The following is a 25,748-nucleotide window of genomic DNA, read 5'->3' as shown; positions in this document are numbered from 1 at the left end:
CAGCTACTCATCTGGGGAGCCTTAGCTGGAAGAAAAATAGGCAGACATTTGATCAGTACGCCATTGATTCAGAATGTTGGCAGCGAGCTAACTTGGGGGGCAAGGCAATTGGGCTGAGCTACTTGTATGAAATATTAGCTGGTTCACAGGAAGACTGGTAGAAACAGAAAATAGACAAAGAGGAGTTTTTATTTGTGATCATGGCTTTTATTTCTCTTCACTGACGCAGTGTGGGACTTGTAATTTATAGGGAAGAAATAAGACTTACATGGTTGCCCATCTCTCTAGGGAGGGACCTTCAGTGACTTTATAAAAACAAGCACCTGTCTTGTTCTCCAGTTGCTTTCTAGCTAATTTTGGTCCCTTTTCTTTTGCCAGTTGCCAGAGGCTCCACCCTCTGAGGAGGAAGAACAGGAAGCCTGGGTGAATGCCTTGCTTGGAAGAATGTTTTGGGACTTCTTAGGAGAGAAGTACTGGTCTGATCTGGTGTCTAAGAAAATCCAAATGAAACTCAGCAAAATAAAGGTATTGTTTTCCACACACGAGGCTGCCAATCCTTCACATTTCTTACTTTCTGGAAGTCTTGTCGCATTGTAGCCTCAGTGGCAAATAACTGAGTTTAAAGCATGTAACCTACGAGAGCAGTAGCAAACAGCACTGTCTGGGCTGTGACCTTGCCTGTGGGACTAACTGCACCAGGGGCTCCTGGCTGTCGCCCTCATTGTTATCCACGCTGGGTGATAATCCAGGGTTGGGTTTGGGAAAATGGGAGCTTTTGTAAACTTCTCTTATCTTTCAGTTAGTATTTCTGGAGCCCACCCAGCCTCACAGTCGAAGCAACAGGACGTGCTGAGGAAAATCCCAGGGTACTTTAAGACCTCTTTCCCGAGTTCTGCTCCCTCTTCGAGCCGGGGGAATTAGCGCTGCACTCGCAGTGTCTGCGCTTGACCTTTACTTCTGGCCAGATGGCATTTTATTTTGGGCTCTCTCTTTGCTGAAGAAACCGTCCTGGTGCTGGTTTAGGCCCACTTGGGAGGGAGTTTAAACCGCATCAGTATTCCTCACAATTGCCACTAAAAAGGTACCACCTTTGTCAACCAAGAGACCTGACTTGGGTTACTTAGAAATAAGTTTTTGATCCAGTGAAGACCCGGCCAAGGAAGAGTCACTTTGGTCCCCAAATCTTCACGGAGAGGCTACACAGTCAGCACTTAAGTCAGTGGATCTTCGGGGGTCCTAGATACCCCTGAGAAGCAGAAACGGTGGATCTTTTCCCTAGAAAAATCCACAGTGCCACAGGATTTTGCCCACGGCTTCAGAGAGTTCAAGGACTCTGTTAGGGAAGTGTGGGCTAAGGTAAAATTGTCGTAGAAGGGAAACGTGAGCATGGAAGAGCTTTGGTTTGATTTCTCTTGTTCCTCTGGGTGACAGACAGCCTTTTCTGGCTCAGGCGAGCTCTGGCAAGCTCTGTCTCCCTTCCCTAAACACCTGAAGAAGAGCGGAGAACGCCTCCACAGCTGGAAGAGCAGGTTTCGAGGCAGAATTTGGGGCAGGGGTTTGGGAGGGCTCTGTTGACAGGGTCAGTTAGTTGTTCAGGTGGGTTGAGGGTCGAGCCCACCCAGCTAGTCAGGTCCGTGGGGAAAGCAGGAAGCAGCAGTGAACCTGACATATTTGAAGATGAGAGGCCAGCAGCCAACCTGGAGCTCACTCACCCTTTTTGGTTTGGGGGAAATGATGGAGGGCTTGCGTGCCTGGGTCAGCGCCCACGGCCAGGGTTGATACTCCTCTCCCCAGAGACTGTCGTGGACCCTGCCCTGAGCAGGAGGGCTGCAGGTCCTGACAGCTGAAAGCAGGGCACACTTGAACTCCAGCTGGGACACTGCTCTCCCTGTGACACACATTCCAAAACCAACCCAAGGAGGGGAATGTCTTCCCCTTCTCTCCGTGGAGTCGGAAGTCCACAGAGCCTCTGCCCTCTAGGTGGAGAACAGTGGGCTCCCTCCTCTCAGAGGAAGTTGAAGGAAAGTCTTATTTTCATCTTCTCCCTTTGCTTGTCACGTGGGCTTTGGAAGTTCACAGACTTTGTTTCTTGAGGTCAGAAGTACTAGAAGGAGAAAAGCGGCCTAAAGCCAGTGGCACCAGCAGTCAAGAGGCAGGGGCAGTACCCCCTCCATTTCCAGCCTCAGCACCTTCACCCTGACCTGACTTGCTACCCATGAAGTGCCCTGCAGACCAGAAGGGACCCTGGCAATGGAATAAACAGGAAGGCAGCAGGATAGTACTCCAATTCTGAGCCTGCCACCCTCCCTGCCAAAACAACTCCTTACCACCACTATCCACGTATCCCTGAAAGAGCTTTTCCTCAAACCTAGTGCAGCGAGTTTGGTTAACAGCCAGTCAAGAGCCAGAATGGCTGGAGGAGCCTGAGCTCTCCCCTGTGACAAAGGTTGCCCTGTCTCCTGGTTTCCCGTGAAGGCCTGACATACGAGAAGTCTTTGCTGGCCTTGCCCTGCAGTCTCAGACTGTCACCCTCACACATGATAATGACTCATGTTGTGACAGAGCAGCCCTAAGGGTGTATCTGGCACATGGTGGGTTTAAAACAAACTGAGCTTCTGCCCCAACAACAAGTACGCTCTTGGCCTCAGCTGGCTGCTCCAGTACCGCCCTGGGGCTCTGAGTAGTTGGGGGCCTCTTGTGCCCATGTCAGCATCCAGCTTCTAACATACCACCCACCAACCTGAGAATGTCCCACACACCTGAACATCCAGCCCTAATTGGGTTTACTCAGGAGGGTACAGAGCATACAGTGGGCTCCTGTCTCATTGTGGTGCCTGCCCTTCAGGTGGGCAGAAGAGGGGCTTTGGCTGAAAAGCATGGGAGGAGGAATGAACTATGCAGGGTGGGAGGGGGGCTGCTCCAGAGTCTGGTCACGCAGTTGTTGTTTTTTTAAAGATTTTATTGGGGAAGGGGAGCAGGACTTTATTGGGGAACAGTGTGTATGTACTTCCAGGCCTTTTTCCCAAGTCAGGTTGTTGTCCTTTCAACCTTAGTTGTGGAGGGTGCCGTTCAGCTTCAAGTTGTTGTCCTTTCAGTCTTAGTTGTGGAGGGCGCAGCTCAGCTCCAGGTCCAGTTGCCGTTTTCTAGTTGCAGGGGGCACAGCCCACCATCCCTTGCGGGAGTCGAACTGGCAACCTTGTGGTTGAGAGCACGCGCTCCAACCAACTGAGCCATCCGGGAGCTCAGCGGCAGCTCAGCTCAAGGTGCCGTGTTCAATCTTAGTTGCAGGGGGCAGAGCCCACCATCCCTTGCGGGACTCGAGGAGTTGAACCCGCAACCTTGTGGTTGAGAGACCACTGGCCCGTGTGGGAATCGAACCGGCAGCCTTCGGAGTTAGGAGCATGGAGCTCCAACCGCCTGAGCCACGGGGCCGGCCCCAGGTCCTGCAAGTTTTGATTCAGATCAGAGATCTGAACAAGGAGGGGGTGGGAGTGGGTGAGAGATGTCCTAGAATCATGGAGTTGGGTACTCAGGTGAATAAGTAGATAACCAAGCCCTGCTGATCCCCCTCCCCATTCTGCTTATTGCTACTGAGAGACCACCCCACCCTGTGAGTCTTTGGGCGGGAGGTGGGACAGCTCGAGAAGGGACAGTACGTGCCTACTGTCTCTATATTCACTCCTCTGGCTCAGTGTCAGACATCTGTTCCTATAGAAACCTGTCTGCTCCTTACCTACTGGTTGTAAAGTGACAATAATAGACAAAAAGGACCGGTGCAGGATTTTGTCTATATTTTTGGCCAAGTAGTGTTCTGCGTGCTGATTGGGAGACCAACCAAAAGATTTCCCAACACAGCAAACACCAGTTCAGAAATGTACATTTGAATACTGCCTCTAGTCACGTTTTGTTCATCGCAGACATCATAACCTTTTTCAGTGAACCCTTCCACCCCTGCAAAAATCAGCGATGAAGTTCTCTGGTGAACCCTGAAAGTGTGTAAGTTTCTCTGCAGAGAGACAGCTGAAGTGGTCCAGTCAAAGCAGGCATTAAATTCATGCCTGGCTAGATGCGACCTTATTTCATGGGACATTTTCAGCATAAATTTAATTTTAAAAAATTCTTAATTCTAAATTTTACAGAATTACTCTAATGTTCAAAGGGAGAAATACTCATGAGAATAAGGAAATTCTGTGGGGGAAGAAAGGAAAGGGACTTGCCAGATTTTAAAATGTATTATAAAGCTACAGTAATAAAAGCGTTTTGATACAGTGCTCAATACAGATTCCAGTGTAGTAGGATTCTCATATTTAAAGGTGGTGTTACAGATGAGTGGGAAAGTATTATCAATTAATAGGTTCAGACACCTCACTAGTTATTGGGGGGAAAATTAAGGTGGGTCCCTAATTTACATTTTACCCTAAAATTAGGAATGCACTAAAGATTTAAAAGAAACAGTATATACACATACATAAATCCAGGTGGAGGGAACATAGATGTAGTAATTGTGGAGTCTTGGGTCACAGCAGGAATTTGTAAGCATGCTACCAGTACTTTTATGTTATTTTTTTCTTTAGAGAGAATTTCTACTGATAGCTGTATTAATAGAGGTCCCACTCCAATGGAGTGACCTGAGGGTCCAGGTAGAGAAAATAAAAGGGATGGTGCAGCACCCAGGGCTGGCAGCAGTGGGGAGCTGTTACCACTCCCTGAAGGGGCAAAAGCAGGGGACAGTCACCAGAATTGGGGCAGCGCGGCTGTGTGGAGAGAGCTGCCTGTCTGACAGGAGATATGGCCTTCAGTAGAGCGAGGGGACAAATGCCCGACAATCCTCCGTATCCCTCCCGCTCCCCTGCCTACAGGTGTATCCCATTGGCCAAGTGCATCCAGCAGCCAGAGGGCAAGAGATCAGCCCTCGGCGGCGTATAGGGAGGAACTCGAATCCAGGGGGCAAACGGACAATGTCCAGCACAGGGTCAAGTGGTGTGACTCTTTTCCCCCAAGGATTTTAATAAATGTGGGTTTGCCTGTTAGAAATGGTGCAGCAATTTTTTAACTTGCCCGTGGTAGCCTAAGAGAGGTTCGTTTTCCCGCACTTGAGCCAACTGTGGGTACCATTAACCTGACCAACATGACTGGCTCCTTCTCCACAGTCAGGGCTCTGGCCAAACACCACTCGGAGGAGGAGCCTTCACTGACTTCCTTACCTGAAATAGCCACCCTCCAGCCATGCCCCAGGCTCCCTCTGTCCCGTCACCTGCCTTATTTTCTCCATAGCACTAATCACTCTCTGAAGTTATTTGTGTACTTATTTATCTGTTTCCGCCTCTCCAATATAAGCCCCTTGAGAGCAAGGACCTTGCCTGACTCAGCCATGGCGCTGTCTGTAGTACAACGCATTACGTGTAGAATGTGCTCGATAAATTTTGGTTAAATAAGTGTGTCCCCAAAACCTTGACTATCTTTGCTGTTGAGAGTATGTTGAATTCTGACATTTACCATGTTACTAATGTCTCATTCATTGTTTGCTTCTTTTCTCCAGCTCCCCTACTTTATGAATGAGCTAACTCTGACGGAACTTGACATGGGGGTGGCTGTGCCAAAAATCCTTCAGGCCTTCCAGCCTTATGTTGATCACCAAGGTAATTCTTAATGACTCTAGCGAGGAACTGACCATTTATATGACTGTTTCCGCGGAGTTGGAGATTGAATACCAAGGCTTCATGTTTGGAGGGAGTTGGGGACTTGTTAACCGTTTCATGTTGGTTGTCTTTTGTTCTGAATACTCACAGCCTTAAACTGATGGAACTAGATCAGGACTCCCCCTCCCATTCCTTCTAGTCTCAGACCTTACAGGTCCTCCTCAGCCCAAAGGTGCCCATGTGCCAGGAGCTTTTGTGTGAGTTAGAAGCCGGCCTTTGCCAGGGTGAGAGGCAGTGGGCTGGACTTGAGCCTTGCTCACCCGTCACAGGCCTCACGTGTACGTCTGCACCAACCCTGAACTCTTACCAAGTGCTACCTCTCCTCTCATGTACCCACGTCTTTACCTCGCCCCAATTTCTAGGGCGCAGATTCTTTGACCTTCACATTTTACATCTTTATGTTCCTTACCACTCCTAGGAGGCACTCAGTAAGTGTTTGAAAAATGAAGACACGTGTTGTCAGGCAGTATTTGGAGAGTAAAGCTCTCTGCTGGAGGAAAGGTCTCAGATTTGATTTTTAAGACATGCTATTGACACATTACTTACCCCTATTCTTGTGGTTTGGGGAAGGAAGAGTTGATTAGAATATAGAAAGAGTTTAAATAAAATTATGATGTAAAGATTTATGTCTATTTTGTGACATGTGGTTTTAAAAGGACCTTGATGGAAATTTTAGTACACGGGAGTTTGGTGAAAAGAAGTGGGAGCCAGGTAGGCAGGAATAGTCCATGAGCAGGCATGGCTCCCTGTCACAGAAGCAGCCAGACTTTTTTCTGTAGTATCCCTTTCCAAGTGAGCCTCTTTGCCCCTAAACTGGATTTACGGTTATTCCTCAAAAGGCTCAGGGACAAAGTCGGGGAGAGAATAATTACAACTTTTCAAGAGAATGATATTTGTTTTGAAATAAATGTTTCGTAAAGTTTAGAGACTCTAGCATGTACCTGAGTCTGTGTATGTCTATATCAGATGGCTGTTGAATCATATTTAGTGAAATCATTTTCTGTGTTGTATACATTTGCTATAAATACAAATGGATTTTTTTCTAGCATTACAATTAACAGCCCTATCTCTCTAGCAATATTTCAGCTGATAGTAAGTCCATTTTTCCATGTTTTGAGCATCCTATCGATTTCAGCGAAAGACAGATCAGAGTATTATTTGCAAATTCAGAAGTCCACCATACAGCTGCATATTGAGATTACCTATTAACCACTTAATTATGTCTACACTTTAATAAATCTGAGTGCCCTGGGTTTGGTTAATTTCTGGTTCACTAAGAGTAAAACTAGAAAAGATTCTTTGCAAATGATTTAGCTAGAGTTCTCTTAACTGCATGTGAAATTTTTAAAAAATGCATGATCTGTGTGTTAAGTGTGTGGCTGGGATCTTTGCTCCATTGTTGGCATACAAGGACTGCCTGCCTTCCTCTGGCTCTTCCGGTCTCTGGGTTGCCCTTTGCCTCTTTAGGAATTGACTTGTAAATGATCAGCTAACACAACAAAAATGAGCTGGTCAGTGATCAGCTAACAGAAACCTCCGGAGTCAGAGTCTGGCTTCAAGAAAGTAAATAATACCTGTACGCGCTCTATTTTCTAATGTATTAGCACTCCTATCTCAGGACTGAATTCGTCCTTTGTTGAATTAGTAAAAATTTCAACGAGAAGGGAGCAGTGCCTTAGCGGGCTTTGCCACATCTAAAAAGTGTCCCCTGTGGCTTTGAACTCTGCAGACTCCCAGGGCAGCTTCATCAGGCTTTGAGTGAAATTCACCAAACGTGGAAGTCTCTAGTCCCTTTTCTGTCCCTCTGAAGAGAGACATTTCACTAGGTAGAGCAAAGCTTTGCCAGTTTTTAATCCTTTTGAGTCTTACTTAACTCTTTTCAGGGCAAGTTTTGCTTATGTAACAGGGGAGGAAATGTTACTAAAGAAAGGAATGATAAAGACATAAAGGCTGTGGGCTTTAAAAAGTTTCATCAAATTAGGTTTTTCCAAGTCTGCAAATGATGGTAAAACAGAATTGAACACGAATTCTGGATTCCATTGCTCTAAGGGAAACTTTCATTTTAGGGAAATTAAAATCAGAGGTGACTTACTTGCCCAAACTGACTCTCGAAAGCAGAGCTCACCGTCCAGGAAAATGCACCCCAGGGTGAAGAGACTTAACAGCTGTAGGCAGAGGCACCCTCCGTGGGATTCCCCCAACACATACCTTTTTTTTTTTTTCTTAATGTTTCCTAACTTGTGCTTGTTTGTTGGAGGCAGATGGCTCAGGAGCGATATTCAGGCCACAGCCGATGGATCACTGTCCTCCAGATGCTTTTCTTGAGGCAATATCGAGTGTGGTTCTGAGCACCCACTCTGAGGCCGGACTCTGGGTTCACTGCCCCGTGGCGTTGGGCAAGTTCCTAAACTTCCTCACTGACTCCTCTCTCAAGTGCAGAGACTAACAGCACCCCCTGGTAGGCTTATGGTGGGGAGTGAGTGAGTTAAGTGTGAAAGGCATTTGGAACAATCAGGTGTGAGACAAGCTGTCAGTGCCAGCCAGCTATTGTTATTTTTACCATTATTGGTGCCGCCTTCGCTGCTGGGGCTCTTGGAGAGTTTAGAATGTGGGTGGCTGTGGTGTCCAGATGACCCATCCTACAGCTTAAAGCTGGCAGATCCTACCAGAATAAGTGGAAAGGAAAATGCCATTGTCAGCTTTCGTCACCTTGCCACTGAAAGGAGCAAAGTCTGTAGTTCCTCTAAATGAAATCACACAATGGCCATGTTGGCCTGTCCAAGATCCCAGACACAGAACCAACTTCTAATGTGGTGAATAAGTTAAATGGCCACCTACCGAGGTCATCTTCACATCCCACCAGCGGCAGGTGGCTGGAAAGTGAAGATCCGTCCTTGGAAATCGGCTTCGCACCCCTCCCCACATGACATACATCTCTAACCTGGGGTGAGTGTGGGCCTCCTTTCTCCCCTGCAGGCCCCACAGTGGAGTCCAGATGCCTGGCCTGTCTCTGTAACCCGCCCTCCTCGGACAGGCCTCCCTGTCCCACCCCTTCTCCCCACCCCGGGCTGTTTTCTCCAGGGCCTGGTCTCTAGGGTCCACCGGGCCACCCCTCTCAGCCAAGCTCTTTCTCGTTGTTCTATTACCACTGTTAGGGTCATGTTTGCTCCTTCATTCATTCAACAAATACTCATTGTAGGGAAAACTGGAATGTTTGGAAAGGGTAAAAAGGAAAATATTACTCATGATCCCACCATTCAGAGACAGCCAGGGTTACCTTTTTGGTACATTTGGTATGTTTTTGGTATGTTCTCTCCTAAAGTTCTTTCTCATGTGGTTAAAAATTAATGTAGAATCGAAACCCTTAAAGAATCGGGCAGATTGACGAAGTTGACTTGAAAGCGGGACTCCCTAGTGGGACCCTCCCTGCCGTGTTGTAGGTGTGTCAGCCAGAGCCCAGAGTGGGCATGACCTGCCAAAGGTCACCCAGCAGCCTCGACTCCTCTCCTGCTCCTCAGCTTCTCGCCAGTGGCAGAGGCTCTCCATGAGCGCTGGCTCTGCAGCCACCCCCCCTCTGTTTGAGCCTTGCTCCTTCACTGTCCAGCGATGAGACCCTGGGCATTGACTCACCACTCAGCGCCTCAGTTGCCTCATCCTTAAAGTGGCTGATGTGGGGGAGTGTGTCTCCCTCGTTCAGTTGTGGTGGAGATGAAATGTTACATGCGAAGTGCTCAGAGAGCACACGTGGCCCAGAATAAACCATCAGTGTTTGCTGCTTCTGCTGTCACAAAGCTTCCGAAAGGGGTTTGGGGGGAGCCTCTTCAGTTAGCCAGGTTTTCCTCTTCCATGCTTGGGACCAGGTGTATCAGAACAGTGCCCACAGGCGTGTCAGAGTGAACTGAGGGTGTGGACTGTGGCCCCTCAGGGTCTCATCGCCTCAGGTTCACATGAATTCACTTATGCTTCGGGATGTTTGCTGCAAATAGTCTGCAGATAGTCCTTGAGCGTCTGCCACGGACAGAGTGCTGTACTGGCTTTGCCCTGTTTCAGAATACCCAAATAACAACCCAGATTTCCACGGAAGGTGTCAGATTCTGTGGAAAGATACCATGTCCCTCAGGAATAGGAACCGTGTCTGTCTTGAGAGACACCCTTCGTCGTGACTGGTGGTGCCCACCATTACCGCCCATCTTCCGGACCTTAACCTGTAGTGCCTGCTGCCTTTATCCAGTGCTGGGACTGAAGTTATTTTGCCAACTGAGTGTTTCAGAAACTGGAACCAGAGTCAGACTGTGGTCTGCCTATTCTTCCTGCTACGCGCTCGTCAAGAGCAGATGTTAGGAGAGCCCCTGTGCAGGTCTGAGCACAGTGACCAGGCCAGACCACGGGGTTCAGCGCTGAAGGAATGGCATGCACACTCTCTGACTAGAGTGTATTGCAGAAAGAAAAAATACTTCTTGTGGAAAAGGAGAAAAAAAGACCCTTTTGTGGAACTTGGTTGGGGTGGGAGAGAGGAGACTGATTTGCAACTATGTCAGCCTTGAAAGGCGGAGCTGCTTCTGAGAACAGTTACAGGTAGACAGAGCTAAAAATGACGTCTGCCCTAAAAGGCACATCCAAATACAAGGAATGCTAGTTTTCTGAGGTAATCTGAGTGAGTAATATGGCACCAGTCTGTTTGCAGGAGCAAAACAACCACTGGTGAGCTCTTTTAAGAACCAAAGAACTCAAACACCAGCTCTTGGTAATACATTATTAATGCCATTTTAAGAAGTTTTGTTCCTTGGACACCAAATGTTGACTTTCAGAGTAAAAATCAGCTAGTAACATGAGAGCCAGACCCGGTGAGCAAGGCTTTAGGTTCTCTCAACTCCCGGCCACACGTGCCCTCTTAAACCTATTCTAGCAAGGTTAATGCCATTTAGTTATTTTCACAGCAATGAAACAGTGAACTGCTGAGTGAAATTGCTAGGTTGATATGGCTGCAGTAGAACTGTTCCTGAGGCCATGGGGTCTATTAAATAGAAACCCGGGGAGAAGGCAGAAGGACCCCTGTTCCGCTTGTCTCTGGTGACACCCACCACAGCATGTTTGTAATCTCTGGTGACATCACGGTCTGATCTGCACCAGGTGACCCAGGCATCTTTATTCTTTTTCAAGCATGAACTTCCTGAGGGCAGGGACTCATCTCCGTGATTTTAGCTCTGACATCTTGCATTAAGAGCTTAGTAAACATTTTTGGATAGAGTGAGCGGTAACTTTTGCCGCAGCCTCCCTCTGAGTAGTGGTGGTGCTGGTAACTGATCCTCTCCTCGTGAAGCTGAAGAGCGGAAAAACAGTCATCTGAGCTCCTCTGGGTCCTTGCGTGAAGACTGACCGAAGCTTGTCGGTGCCCTTGTCAATTGTGCTTCCCATGTTGCAGAATAAAGTGCCAGTTTTCTAGGGACTTGTTGGTAATCCGACACCACCCTTCACCACTGGACGGCCCCTCAGTATGAGGACCCCTTATGTGGGACAGGCCTGTTAGGGACTGAATGTTCGTGTCCCTCCAAAATTCATATGTTGAAGCCCTAACCTGCAATGTGATGGCATTTGGAGGTGAAGCCTTTAGAGGTGATTAGGTTTAGGTGAGGTCACGAGGGAGGGGTGCTCATGATGGGATTTGTGTCCTTCATCAGAAGGGACCGAGAGCTAGCTTGCAGCCTCTGCCAGTGAGAAGGCGGCCGTCTACAAACCAGGAGGAGAGCTCTCCCGAGGAACTGATTTGGCCAACACCTTGTTCTTGGACTTGCAGCCTGCAGAGCTGTGAGAAATGAATGTCTGTTCTTTAAGCCACCCACTTCATGGGATCTTATTGTAACAGCCCCAGGTGACTAAGAACAAGACTCTTTGTGTTCCTGTCCTTCCTGGAGAACCCCTCAGGACTGACTGCCTTACTCCTGTTTAAAGGCTGAAAAAATTATCCTGCTCTTCAACTTCTGGGTTTTGTCCTTGAACATTACCAAGAGCAGATGGTTAGAGAAAGGAGCATTTTAAACGAAATGCTTCACAGTAAAGTCTTAACATTTGTCTAGAGCACAAAACAAACAGGTCTGTAACTGCATTCATCTAGGTGAGTAGCGTTCAGCTCCGTTAGAGTTAAGTCACCACTCAGAACAGTGTATGTTCCCCATCTTCACATTGTTGTTACATTTATCCCCAATGGGAAGGCAACCTTTCTAGAAACTGTTAATTCCATCGTTCAGTCTTGCAAGGCAGGAGCCTCCTGACTCACCCATTATATAACCAGTTGGCCTCAGCTCCAGGTTGTGTGTGCTCCAAGGTTTTCAGGGTGCTTTCTGCCTGCTGAGTCTTGTCACAGAAGCAAGTTGTTCTTTGCACCTAATGCTAAAATAGTCTTCTGGCCCTCATCTGAATGCAAGCACATCATATTAATTTGTTGGAATGTTTGCAGATTATATCTGTTTTTAAAAGTTCTCAAACCATTTTTGACTCCTCCACATTTTCACTGAGAACCAGGGCTGAGCAAGGCCCTGTGAGTGGGCCTCGTGGGACATATACAATGATATAAAAAAATAGACTCTTGTCCCCCATGCAGAGGCTCATCAGATGTCCACCCCTCGTCCCCTCCGCAGCCTGGACAGGGCTCTCTGGCTGCCCAGTGTAGCCTCTTCCCTCTCGGCCCTGCGGCCTCCTCTGGTCTGGTGCCTGTCTGGACCTCGCCTGGAGCAGGGACTTGTGGGAGTGAGGAAGTGGGCTGGCAATGGCAGGGAAAGGGAGAGCCTGTCCAGGAGGCGCTGGCGCTGGGCTGTCCACAGCATGTGGTCTCCCTGGTGCAGAAGAGGCGGGTGCACAGAGGGCGAGGAGCTTCCAGTGAAACTCAGGCCCCGGTCTGTGTGACTGAGCTCCATCTGCTCTTCCCTCGCCTTCCTTGTCTCAGCTGCTGGGTGGGGAGCACTGGACCCCATGGCACTGAGGGACGGTCCCAAGGACTGGGTCATGGGCCAGAAGCCTGCTAAGCCTGTATCCATATCCCCTCATTTAAAAAAACAGACACCACAAACCTTCCACTTCATAAAAAGCAAAATTCTGGTACCTTTAGTATGACAACCTTCAAAGGCAATACATACTATTAATATTTATTAGAAACCTGACTAGGATTTTCAAAAGAAATGATTATGTCTGAAAACATACAGCCACCAGGTAGTTTGAGTCTATTGATTCTCAAGTTAAACAAAGCTGGAGATGTACAATAAATATTTTCTTCATTGCTGTTCTTTTTATACTGAGTTTAAATTTGTTAATACCCAGCCTTTTGCCCTAATCCTTCTTCTACAGGAAGTGATTAATGACTAAATGTTTTTACGAAAACAAATGTGCCCTTTATTTCCAGTAACAGTACCTTTGAAGAGCAAGCTAATTAATGATTTTTAACTGCTTAATGTAAGCAAGAAATAAAGCAATTTTGTGAGTTGCTGCAATGAAGACAATCACAGTTGATCTGCATCTCACTTAATTAAACTAGGTCATTCATGGAAAACAATTACCTTTAATTATGATTAAAAAAATTTGTTGAAAACAAATTGGAAGTTATTCTGCCTTTAGTGAGGAATTATACCATTAATGCTTCTTGAGGTTAAGCTAAGCTTTTATCTGAGATGGTGGCCAAATATGGGATAGGTTATTTACTGTAATTGCTTGAAAAGGCTGTGTGTGAATAATAGTTTTAGATTAATTTTCTCCTTCCTTTAAATGTTGTCATTTGTCTTATGAAGGTCTCTAAAAGATTATTAACATTTGAACACCCCCTTGAAGGATCACGTTTTGATTGAAAGTCCATGAGGTATTATGGAGACCTGAGTCTGAAAATTCACAGTATAGCCTGTCCTAGCAGCCAGATCGTAGACTCCCGATCCCAAGGTGATCCCTGTTTGCATTTTACACTTCTGGTCAGTGGCCACTTCTGCTAGAGGGCCATCCCAGTGAAATTCTACAAAGTTAAAATCCTCTTAGGTACGATTTCATTGACATTAGTATCTCTTCCAAGGAATAGGTTTTTAAACTAAGGTACAAAGTGGTTACCTGACTTTATCTAGATAATCCTGGGGCTCGAGCCCCAGGATTACCAGGGAATTTCCAGAAAGAAATGGGTTCTAAAAGTTTTTGTCACTCTCCTTATCATCCCAAGCTAAATCTGAACCATTTTTGTGCCCCCCTCCCCCCACAACATGAGATCGTTTTAAGAAAGGCAGTGGTTCTCACATGTGTTTTAAAGAACAGCCCAGCTTGCAGTGAGGTCTCTGCCTCATAACTGGCCGAGACTCCGCAGACCTCGTCCTGGCTTTGCCCTGGGCCAAGCCATCCTCCTGCTGGGAGTGTGTCTTACTAAACATGAAAAGAACCCAGAGGGTGGGACCCTTCCTGTGCTACCATATGCACAGAGCTCACTGTGATCATTTTAACAGATATTGAAATGATGGCAGTTTGCCAAATGTTTGAACCATTTCCAGACACTTCTTTTGCATGCCTTGGTAGTATAGTATAGGCGATGTATATATAGCTATAGAATTTCAATGTGATACCTACTTAGATACTTTATAATACAAACTTTATACTATTACTTATAGTCATGTTTTTCTAGGGGAAAAAAAAGAATTTCTGTTTTTTTCACCATTTCTCCAGGACTCTGGATCGATTTGGAAATGTCCTACAATGGGTCCTTTCTGATGACTCTCGAGACCAAAATGAATTTGACCAAACTAGGTAAAGAGCCTCTTGTTGAAGCCCTGAAGGTTGGAGAAATTGGCAAAGAAGGGTAAGGGGCTATATGAATTTACTAATCCAACCCTGGGGCCAACCTCTCCCTCCAGCCTCTGAGAGCAGGTTTGATGTGTAGTAGTAGTCCCGATGCTAAGTGAGCTTCACTTAAGTGCTTCTGACCACAGAGGGTTTCAGGGAACAGTTCCCTAGTCTCATCCCCTGCAGACTGGGAGTCCCTACCTCTGCTCAGTGCTGCCAGTGGGGCACACAGTATTGATTACCCCGAAAGCATCACTGATTCAGACCAGCAGGGCAGGCTTGTCTGCACAATAAAATGTTCTGTGAAGGAAATTGTCATTCAGAAAGTACTTTCTTCAACTCACCGCCACAGAGAGCCATGTGTGGGCAAGGTCCCTGGGGTCTGTCTGCTTTAATCACAAAGTCAGAATTATTTCTCATTAGCAATTGATTGTTTAGCCAAGAAGGTGCCCCTCAAGTGTTTTGAGATGCATTTTCCTTAAATAATACAATATTGATTTGCTTAGTAAATGCCTCTCTTTGTAGCAGGTACTGCATCTACTGCCCAGAGTTTGTCTGATTTAGTAAATAGTCCAAATTTGTGAGCTAATTATTGAAGCTTGATTTTTTTTTCTCCAATACCTAGAATATGGGTAAGCTGGAAATTTTACATTCCCACACACTTTTAAAATGACTGCTTCTGACTACAAATTTAAATTGTATAATTTTTTTTTACCAAACAAAAACTGTTGATAGCAGTGTGCATCTTTCGCCCCTTTGCATAGAATTAACAGTAACAGCACAATGACAGGAAAACTCCACAAAGAGCCACCTTTTCAGGGTCTAAATATAAGACACATACTCTTAGATTTTTACTTAGTGATGATACTGACATGATACTTCTATTCATATTGTGGTAATAGCAGATGGAGGGAGTTGGGTCATACATTTGAGAATGTTCTTTTACTTAAATTACTCTGATCTATCCAAGTTACTTAATGAAGTGTTCCTATTTTAATAATTGGAGAATTTTACCTGCTGTATGCAATCTAACCTGTATCTGTGCTGTTTTCCTTCTGTTTTTCTGCTATTTGTTAAAATGTGTTTGGATTCGGCAATCTGTGGATTGTATTTGCTGGTGAGTGATATTTATCAACTCTCCATGTAGCATTTCATACCCTGTCAATGCTGAGTCTTGTTTGATTCCATGTGACACCAGTCGGAAGCTTGTCCTTTCATCATCGTCCTGGCCATAAAGGTTCAGTTTGTAGACCTGAGAGGACTGAGGTCCAGGAGTATTTAGAGATCGAGGCAGGGCACGTCCTACCAACCTCCTTGATTTGAATTGCTGGGGTCCTGATCTAGTCCTGTAGTCCGACTCCACTTCTGTCCCTGGACACCCCCACCTGTCTCCATGCACACGTGAGCATCGTCAGTCTAGCCTCACAACAACAGAGTGGCAGGACCAACTGCCTATAACATCAGGCAGACACAGTCTCGAATGTGAGGTCTAACTAAATGGGAGCATGAGAGAGCAAACATCCGTCAGACGCTTTTGTGCAAGGAGCCCTTCCTGGAAACAGCCCTTTGCGGGCACAGAGCTGCTGGGACGCCACTGGAAAGGGGGGGGGCCATCTTGGGCAACAGATAGGGCCCCATCCCGGCCAGGGCCCTGACAGCCTCACCACTCAGGCCTTCAATGTTCACTATTATTCATGTGGCTCTCTTAGCACAATTTGAAGTTCATAAACTCTGGCTGATCAGAGGATGGATGTGTTTCTGAGCAAGCAGTGCTTCTCTAGACTGTGAAAAAAATCCTCTGCTTTTGGAATATGATGGTATTATATTTAATTTGTAATATATTTCTGAAGTACCATTTTTTTCACAGTAGAGTCTGGTGTAAAATATTTTGCTCCTTCCTGTGAAGGTGTTAAATTATATGTTGATGTGTGATTTGCTGTCATTTAATTTTAAAAGCAAGGAAACCTACAATCCAAAAGCACTTCACTTGGGAGAAAAAGGCCTGGGAAAAATGAGCCTTTAACCCTTTTTTGCATAAAGGACCCCTTTGAGAATCTGAGAGTTCTGGATTCTTCTCCCAGAAAATGCCTACATGTGTGCCACCTGGCTCACAATTCCTGGGAGTATCAAGAGCCTCTGAAAGCCCATCCATAGCCAAGAATCTAGTCCCAGAAGTGATTCTAGAATCCACTCTTCACCTCCTCAGCCCTGAACATAGGGAATCACCCTGAGGCTACACACCACAGGAGACACAGAAGTTAGTATGACAGTAGCTGTTTTTAAGCACCTGTGTGATCTTTCATCCTGACATTTCCTTCAATCTGAGACCTGTCCACAGAGCAGAACGTATGAGGCAGCCGGCAGCAGCCCTTTCCTCCAGGCCCTCCCCGTGGCCTGTGGCTGCCAGTCGAGGGCCTCACTTCCCCGCAGGGACTGGTTCCCCTGCTGTCCCGCTCTGGCCTCTGGCCGGGCCTCTGCTTTGTCTCCCTGCTTTTTGCAGTCCCCCTTCAAGTGTGCAAATGAGTGTGCCCTTGGGGAGTCTCAGGAGATGCTGCTCAACCTGTGAGAAGTCCTACTTACTGGTAGGAAGTTGTTCACGTCTCCATATTATTACCCTAAGTGACCGTGAGAAATTGAAATGTTTCTTTATTCTAGTGAAGTCCTTTCCTTTTGAAATGTGCGTACACTATATTTGCAGACATTTATCCTGTAGTCTTTTTATTTCCCAAATAGTCTTATTACATACCGTGTTTCCCGAAAAATAAGACCTAACGAGAAAATAAGCCCTAGCGTGATTTTTCAGGATGACATCCCTGAACATAAGCCCTAATGTGTTTTTTGGAGCAAAAATTAATGTAAGACCCAGTCTTAATTTCGGGGAAACACGGTACGTAGTTAACATAACTTTGGGGCAGTGAGGTATGCAGTAGAATTCAGGCGGTAAACTGAGCAGTCTTAACTTTAGGATTGCCTAAAGAGGGCCAAAGTGAGTCAGTCGGGGAAATGAAGGCTGGCCTTGGAGGAGGACATTTCCGGTAAGGCACTTGGCCTGTTCATGCTCTAGCAGTGCAAACTGGGCCCAACGTGCAAGTCCCCATGTGGAGGTCCTGTCTGGCCTCCATGTTAGGTCACTAGTCCACAGTGTACCCCGAAACACCACCACCACCACCCCGCCCTGAGTCTCCTGAGGGGTTGAGAGCCCAGTGCTTGCAGCCCACACTGTGACTAGGTCTGACTCTGTGGTTGTATGCGAACGTGTGTCTGTGGCAGACGTACGGGGCGGATTTCTCTGGAATAAAAGAAAATGAATACGTTCTCATGAGTGTGGTCCCCCACAAGGCAGCCACCTTTGGGGGCTGTTTAATTATGCATGCTTCACTTAAAAGCATTTTTGTGGAGCTGCTTTTTTAGAATTTCCTCTGGAATCTGTGACATTCTTTTAACTGTCCTGGGTGACAGCAAATCATCCTGCTTTGTAGATGAATTGGATCTTTGAGACATTGTTCAGAGGCAATGGTGATTAGTGAGACCAAGAAATAAAATGTTTGGTCTGAGACAGAGTATCAGTGATAAAATAATTCCGTTTTTCTTATGTATCTGATTCTAAATACACTTCCAAAAAGATTGTTAACAGTGGCTGCAAAACTGCAATAAGCCTTTTAAGGTGGCTCTTTGAAAGGATGTCACACTCATCTGGAATTCTAAGGTGTGTTGTTAAAAATTAGGCTTTATTCTAGCACATCTTAAATAAGGATGTGCAGTGTGTCTTTCTCCAAAGTTCACGCTGACATCATAGGGTTGAGATCATAAAATGCAGGTTCAGTTATAAAACTGACTATCAGCCAGTTAGTTACACATTTAATTAGTATTGGGTGCCACATAATTTAGCTCCCTGTGCAGAGATCAGAGGTAACATTTAGTCAAAATCAGAATTTCGTGTCATCTGATCTGCTTTAACTGATATAGCATTGTCTAAATTATTAACTTGAAGCCGCAAAATTTGTCCTGATCTCTGTCCTGCGGGAATTAATTTGGGAACCTGAGAACTCCCTGCAGTGGGTAGCCTTTGGCATCTTCTGCCCTGGGTCTGATGGCTGCCAGATGACAAATAACTGGTGGGGACAGGAGGGCAGATTTTGCTGTGGTCCCAGATTTTGAGGCAGCCTTTCGTGCTGGGTAGGCGGGGAGCAGGACACAGATTGCCTACCTGGCAGCTCTAGGTCCGAGCCGGGAGCACATTCACCGTGCTGGTGGAGAAGTAAGATGCATTTCTGAGATGGTTGTGTTACCTTCGGGGATTTATGTCCCTGACTTATCTCAAGACACAATTTAGGCTTTCTTGGAAATCATGTTTTGCTTTTACTCTGTACATTTTAAATAAACGAGGCTCTAGTGAGGGCTGTCAAACCATAGAAAGCTCTGAAGTCGCTTTGTGACCAGTGAACACACATACACATTTCCTGGACCAGCCAGGCCTCAGATGGAAAGAGGAAGAACAAGTCAGTTAGGTGCTGTTGTTGTTTCTGTGGCACAAGAGGCTTTTGTGTCTGCAGAGGGAGTTTCCCTTTAACGTTACACTCAAGCCTGTTGGCTGGAGCAGCTGGCTCTAACGTGTCAGAGCTGGGCTCAAGGAGGGTCCGGGTGTCCTGCCAGGGAGGACACTCGGGGTCCTCTTACAGCCAGGCTCCCGTTTCAGGGGCAGAGATCTCAGTCCTGCCCTCCCAGTGCTGGAGCCTCTGCTGAGCCTTCAGTCCACACCGGCACGTGTGCTCTGCCCTTGGGTGCCCTTGGCTCCTCTTGGCTAGGAGATGACTGCCCCGGTAGGCTGCTTCCGGTGGCCCAAGGACAGCATCAGAGAAAAACCCCAAAGGATTGCACCTGCAGGAAGATAAGACGTCATCTCTATTGCCTTCCCCAGTCCTGGTAATTGTGTCCTGGTCAAAAATACCAGGCCCAGCCTCTGCTTAGTGATCATTTGGCTGCTTAATCGTGTTCAGAGACGACTCTGTCCATGGTTCCCTTTGTCCCAATCAAGTCTCTGAACCTCAAAGATGGGCCCTGCTCTTTTTCCTCCCTGAAGCGAAGCCACCATCCAGCAAGGGAGCTGCCTCTTGTGGGGCTAAAGCTCAGCCAAGAAGCCCCCAGTGATCCTCAGTAGGGAACCTCAATCACTCACCACTGCTGGGGATCCAGCAACCCCCATGCTTCTGGAAACAAGACGCAAGCTGGAAAGATTAATGAGGGACATCGCTCTCTGATGAGGCTTCTTACTTGTTTTAAAATGGTATTTCAAAGTGTACTTGTCCAGGACACTTCCTGGGTTCTCATGTCAGATGCTTTCTAGAGTACCTTAAGATTTGTACCTTGTGGTGGTTGGCTTTTTCTGTGACTGGCAGGAGCGGGGCCAGGTGTGGAATATGTCAGTTCACTAGAAGGGAGTCTTGAGTGAAAACTAATGTAGAGGTAACCACGCCAGAGAGCATCCTACTTGTTGAACTCAGCCAGAGTGAGGGGACTTGCCTGAACACCCCCCTCCTCAGTGAGAGGTGCTCATGTCTCCAACATAAGCTGTCACCTCACCCTTGCAACCATCACGTTTGTCATTCACCCTCCCTCTTAGCTATTGCTGCACTATTGATGAACTCACTGCATTTTGTGTCCATTGCACCAAACTCCCCACTACCTGTCCTGACGCATGCGCCAAATCGAACTCTTCAGGCCCAAATCCTCTGTGGTCCTCCCAGGGGACTTCGCGGCTGAAGAGTCTCCCGGGTACCAGGCCAATCTAAGGACTCTTGGATTGGATTGGGCCTCTTCTTTTTGGGGTGGGTTGGGGAGAATGACGTGTGGTGGTGGTGGCGGTGGAGTGTGTGTGTTCCCTTTCTACGCAGAGCCTGGGTGGCCGGCAGGCTGCGGTGGTGACTCTGCCCTGTTCAGTTGCAGGCCCAGGGCATACTGTCTGGCTGACAGTGACGAGGAGTCCTCCAGTGCTGGCTCCTCCGACGAAGACGATGCACCAGAGCCCAGTGCAGGAGACAAACCGCTTCTCCCAGGGGCCGAAGGGTAAGTGGATCCAGCTTCTGGGGCTCCAGGGGTCAGGGCAGCAAGATGGGGGTGAGCTTTCTTCCCTCGTCCTTCACATTGAGTGAATGGTTTTACATTAATAACTCAAAGTCAATGGCTTGTTTAAATTCCCGGCCCCGGATCAAAAGAGATTCATATAGCTTTTTTTACTTAAAAGGGTCCCAACCAAAATGGCTTTCTCTGACTATTGGAGTAAAGAACAGGATTGAAGGGCATGCTTGTTATCACAAGGAGCACAAGTTATACAACCGCGCCCCCTGGTGCTCGGTGGAGAGTATTACTCCCCTTTCCGTTGTGTCACACTTGCTTTGGTTGAGCTGTTAGTTCCTACAAAGTGGAGACATTCGGGTGATTTCTTTGGTGAAATTTTGAAAACATCGGTCACTTAACTGACCTTTTGGATCATGAACTTCTTTTCTGGGGCTCTCTTTGCCTGTTACTCAGACTGTGGAATGATCAAAGTGCTTAAACAGCCACTCTGTACAGATCTTTTAATTATTTAATGAGTTAAGGGAACTAAGATTATAAAGAAGCCAGAAACATCTGTAGGAAAATATCAGCCTATTCACTTTTGAAATCCTACAGAAGATGAAAAGAAAATTCAGACGTTTGAGGAGCTGGTTCTAAAGTGTGTGTGCATTATTTAAAATCTATCTACCTGCTTGACTTTCTTAGGAATGATTGCTTTTCTCTACACATACACATAGTATTTCTGACAGTCTGGAACTGTGTGGGATTTTAAAGAGCAAGTACCCTCTCACCTTGGGGTAGTCTTATGGTAGATATGACCTGATAAAAAAGATTGCTTTGTTGGCCTGCTAGCATGTCAGCTTGATGTAGCATTTGTCTTTAGAAGTTCCTAAGCCCTTTAAAAAGCAGTTGCCACTCAAAATTGGTATGACACCACCTAAAAGGCAGCCAGTAAAAAAATTGTGTGTTTTGTGTCCCTGTGACGCAGTGTAATTTCTTATTGCCATCTAGAGATGGTGAGGTTTCTCTAGGAAAACACTGGTTTTATATTCAGTATTTGAGGGTTATAAACATGACATGCCTTCTCAGTTTGCTCTTGAGAACTTTGACTCTCTGTTGTCAAGATTCAACTCTGTGTGACGTTTACACCTTGTCTAAAGTAGCAGTTTTCAACTGGGGTGATTTTGTCCCCCAGGGGACATTTAGCAATGTCTGAAGACATTTTCTATTGTCATGACTGGGGGGAGTGTGCTAGTGACATAGTAGGTGGAGGCCAGGAATGGTGCTAAACACCCTACAATACCCAGAACAGGCCCCCACAACAAAGAATGACCCAGTGTCAGGGGTGCTGAGATTGAGAAACTCTGGTCTAAAGTAAGGTGAATGAAGAGTCACAACGTTTTTGTTTGTGAAGGAGCAAAGTTGCTGCTAACACCCATTTGTGTCCCTCATTTAAAGGTATGTTGGCGGTCATCGAACAAGTAAGATTATGAGGTTTGTGGATAAAATTACCAAGTCGAAATATTTCCAAAAAGCAACGGAGACAGAGTTCATTAAAAAGAAGATCGAAGAAGTCTCCAATACACCCCTGCTGCTAACTGTGGAAGTTCAAGAATGTAGAGGAACCTTGACGGTCAACATTCCACCTCCCCCAACTGACCGAATATGGTGCGTGGAGGGGCCCTCAGGGACAGCAAGCGATTGCCCGTGTTGTGTGACCATAACAATCCCAGCCTGCTTACCCTTGACATTATGGAAAGGACCTTCTGGGCAGAAGCACTTTCAGACATTTTCCATGGAACCTTAATGTTAGTTGTACATCCCATTCCACTTTCTACTGTGAGTGGCTAATTCACATTTAAAGATTCATCTTCCCATGTTAGGAAGAGTTCAGGTCAATAGGTGAAGTTTATGGGATGAGCTGTTTCTACTCTTGACCTCCCTCCTCTCTAAAGGCAACTTTTTGCACCAGTAAGAACACTGCCATTTGTAGGACTCTTACTCTCTGCTTGGCCTGGGGTGTAACTGCTTCACCTGCACAGCAGCCTGTGGAGATGGGTGGTTGTTATCCCCACTTTACAGACAGGAATCACACATCCAGCAGAGTCCCAGGAGCTTAAGAAAGAAGACTTCCCTGGGTGAGACCAAGATGTTAAAGAGGCAGGAGTATGTCCACTTGGTAACTGTGGTGGGAAGTCTATCCAAGGAGCTGTCACTGAATGAACCAGTGGTTCTCAATCCCACCTACGTATCAGTTACCTGGGGACTTGTTAAAAATAAAGATACGCCCAGCCCAACCCTCAGGATTCAGGGGTTAGGAGACCAAGCCAGAATTGAGAATCACTGAAAAAAATTATTCACGGATCTAGCAGAAGAAAAATCATTGTCTGTGAATTTCAATTTAAAATTGACATTCCAAGCTGTATAAAATGTACATAAGTGTTTACAAGGATTGCCTAAGCGATCTCATTGTACCATAAAGTATACTCATATAAAAAAGATAGCTGTGTTTTATCATAGAGGAAAACCAGCATGCTAGTACACATCCTTACTGTTCAGAGGGTTTGTAGGAATGATCCAAAGAGGATTTTTGAATTGACTAACCGATTAGTGATGACATTGGTGTTTCCCACTAAAAACTTAAAAATATTACTTTAGATTTTATTTTTTTAAGTAATATTTTCATTAAAAGAAAAGCTTACAATCTTACCATCCAAAAATAACCAGTTAATATCTTTCTGTACTGTCTTCCAAACCTAATTTTATAAGAGTTGATACATTTCTCCCCCTTTTAAGCTTTAAGATCTATATCAATTATAAACGCCACTGCTCAGTGGGAGATGAAAGCAAAGGCCTCTGAGATAGTGCCAGCTAATGATGCTCAAATGCTGAACTATTTATTGTTGATCCACAGAGATAAGTTTAAATATTGAGTGTTTAGAAACATTTATAGCAATTTGACATTTTTATTATATTTTTTAAAACATTAGTCCATGACAAGTTGAAGTTTTTAGTTTGATAACACACAGTCTCTTGTCTGGATACTTTGCCAGCAATTCCGAGTGCCAATCTGCTCCGTCAAGAAGACATCATAAGGGTGGTGTGGAGTGTGGAATGAAAAAGCAGGTTCTAAAAACGTTCTCTATTTACATATGCATATTAGGAATGTGGGGAATATCGACCCCACTTCTCAGTGGTCTCATCTCCGGGGTGAGATTCAGAGAGGCAGTGTCTTTCACTTTCTGCTTTATGAACTTGTATATTTTGGGTTTTGTAACATATATATACTGCTTTTATTTTATGAAAATAAAAACAAAAAAGGTTATTGCCATTTTAGGAAAAAACAAAGCCCAGGCCACAGACTATTCCAGTGGCACTTCCTGGCTTTCTTAGTTTGTCAAAACTGTTCTCCAATCATCACAGCCCCCCACACACCGTCCAGGGACACAGGGAGTTCACAATTCATACTTGCTGTGCTGAATTATGTTTCAGAGGGGATTTTCAGAATAAGAGAACATTTTAGTAGTGATAAAGGCCTGTGTAAATGAGGAATGTACACTTTTTTCCTTTGCTTCTAAATGTGACTGTTGTCTTCTTTAAAAGGTATGGTTTCCGGAAGCCACCATACGTAGAGCTGAAAGCTCGGCCAAAACTTGGAGAGAGAGAAGTGACATTAGTTCATGTGACAGACTGGATAGAGAAGAAACTGGAGCAAGAGTTTCAGGTAAACCTGCAGGGTCATCTAGTATTTCACACTGAGTGTAAAAGCTCTGGGTAGCACAGAAGTTCTGAGCTTCACGTGGGTCAGGATCATATTTTGAGGATCCTCTCCCAGGAAAGTACACGTATGATCAAACAGGTCAAATTTTAGGTAGTTTCAAAAACCCTGAAACTCACCCACAGCACCCTGTTAAGTAGTCGTCAGAGGAAACCCAAGAGGAGGGGTCCAGGAGCAAAATGACTGTCTTATACCAAGAGGCCTGGCAAGAGTTAAGCCCTCCTTCTCGGGGAGCTGTCTTTGGGCTTTGTGAGGCCTGGAACTGGCCAGCTCCTAGCACCCACTGTGGTCAGGAAAGTTGTTCCCGTCCTTGTGTGCTATCCACCTTGCTCCATTTGTTTAGTTCTCATGGAAACCCTTCCGTGTGCAGCTGCCACCTCCCCGTAGGGTCCAGAGATGCATCAGGTCTGTCGCTCCCGTGGATAGTATTCTAGGGTGGTCTTGGAGTTTATACTACGCCCGAGCTCGTTCTCCAAGCCTGTCCTCTGCATTCTGCCACCAAAGGTTAATAGCAATGTAGCCGAGGTCCTGGGATGAGCTATCTCTATCAAATTTCTATCAGATTTTTGAGGCAGTTGTCTTTCAGGGTTACCAATTACAGATTACCAATTTATTTGCTTTGTACTGAATTTCACTTTTAGAAGAAGACCCATATTTTTGCAGTGGTATATTTTGAGTTATTGCCTTTAAAACTATATTTTTATTATTTAAAAGCTATAGATTAAATATAACTGAAAACCAATTTCTGGAAAGCTTATTAATATTAACACCAAATGGAAAAAGTATTTTGAACCTAGTTAGGGGAGACACCTTGTGCCTTCAGGTGTTTTTGCTTTTTCTTCTCTCTCTAGATCCTATGTTAGGATTTGAGTGGGTCATCTCTTTAGGGGTATTGGGGTACAAGGAGCAAAAGAGACAAGGGGGCAGAGATTGGTGCCTAGTATTTTTGAGGCAAGTTGGGAAGTTGAAGTGTAACTACTGCATTTTCCCATAGTCACCTGGTAAGTTTTCATTTATGCTTTTGTAAGAGAGCATTACTGAAGATTGAATGCATTGCCAAAATTCACTTGTACAAAACTACTTTATAAACAGGCAAAGCACCATTATTATCCATCACGGATTATCCTTTAGGTATTCACTATAGTAGGATTTGGTGTGTGTGTGTGTGTGTGTGTGTGTGTGTACACATATATATATGTCTGGTTTTGGTTTTTAAAAAAATTTGCTTACATTTTTTTGATAGATTTAAATGGATGAATTCACTTGGAATGTAATTTAGAAATATTATGAGCAGCTTAAGCCAGTTCTCTTAAAATAAGGTTGAGTCCATTTATCAATAATAATTTTATTATATGTACATGAAATCAAAGGTTGCTTCTGCAACAGGGCTAACTTTACTGGATTCTTGTGTCTATGCA

The 25,748-nt window shown here is 45.6% G+C and overlaps 1 protein-coding gene across 7 annotated transcripts in view; it reads left to right on the top strand.

The window, feature by feature from the left end:
• Nucleotides 1-25,748, top strand: part of TEX2 (testis expressed 2) — a 92,465-nt gene that overhangs the window by 64,923 nt on the left and 1,794 nt on the right. For 4 of the 7 annotated variants that reach the window (XM_019732887.2, XM_019732888.2, XM_019732889.2 and 1 more), the window contains 6 exons: nucleotides 379-525; nucleotides 5,540-5,639; nucleotides 14,382-14,514; nucleotides 20,436-20,561; nucleotides 22,011-22,220; nucleotides 24,156-24,276. In XM_019732887.2, the coding sequence (XP_019588446.2) occupies nucleotides 379-525; nucleotides 5,540-5,639; nucleotides 14,382-14,514; nucleotides 20,436-20,561; nucleotides 22,011-22,220; nucleotides 24,156-24,276 (837 nt within the window). The remainder of the gene's footprint in view (nucleotides 1-378; nucleotides 526-5,539; nucleotides 5,640-14,381; nucleotides 14,515-20,435; nucleotides 20,562-22,010; nucleotides 22,221-24,155; nucleotides 24,277-25,748) is intronic. The other 3 variants (XM_019732891.2, XM_074320454.1, XM_074320453.1) reach the window with 1 other exon arrangement.

The sequence above is a fragment of the Rhinolophus sinicus genome, linkage group LG15 (assembly GCF_036562045.2).
Source record: "Rhinolophus sinicus isolate RSC01 linkage group LG15, ASM3656204v1, whole genome shotgun sequence".
NCBI lineage: Eukaryota > Metazoa > Chordata > Mammalia > Chiroptera > Rhinolophidae > Rhinolophus > Rhinolophus sinicus.
The sequence above is the reverse complement of the archived record's forward strand: the minus strand, read 5'-3'. Positions and strand labels throughout refer to the sequence as shown.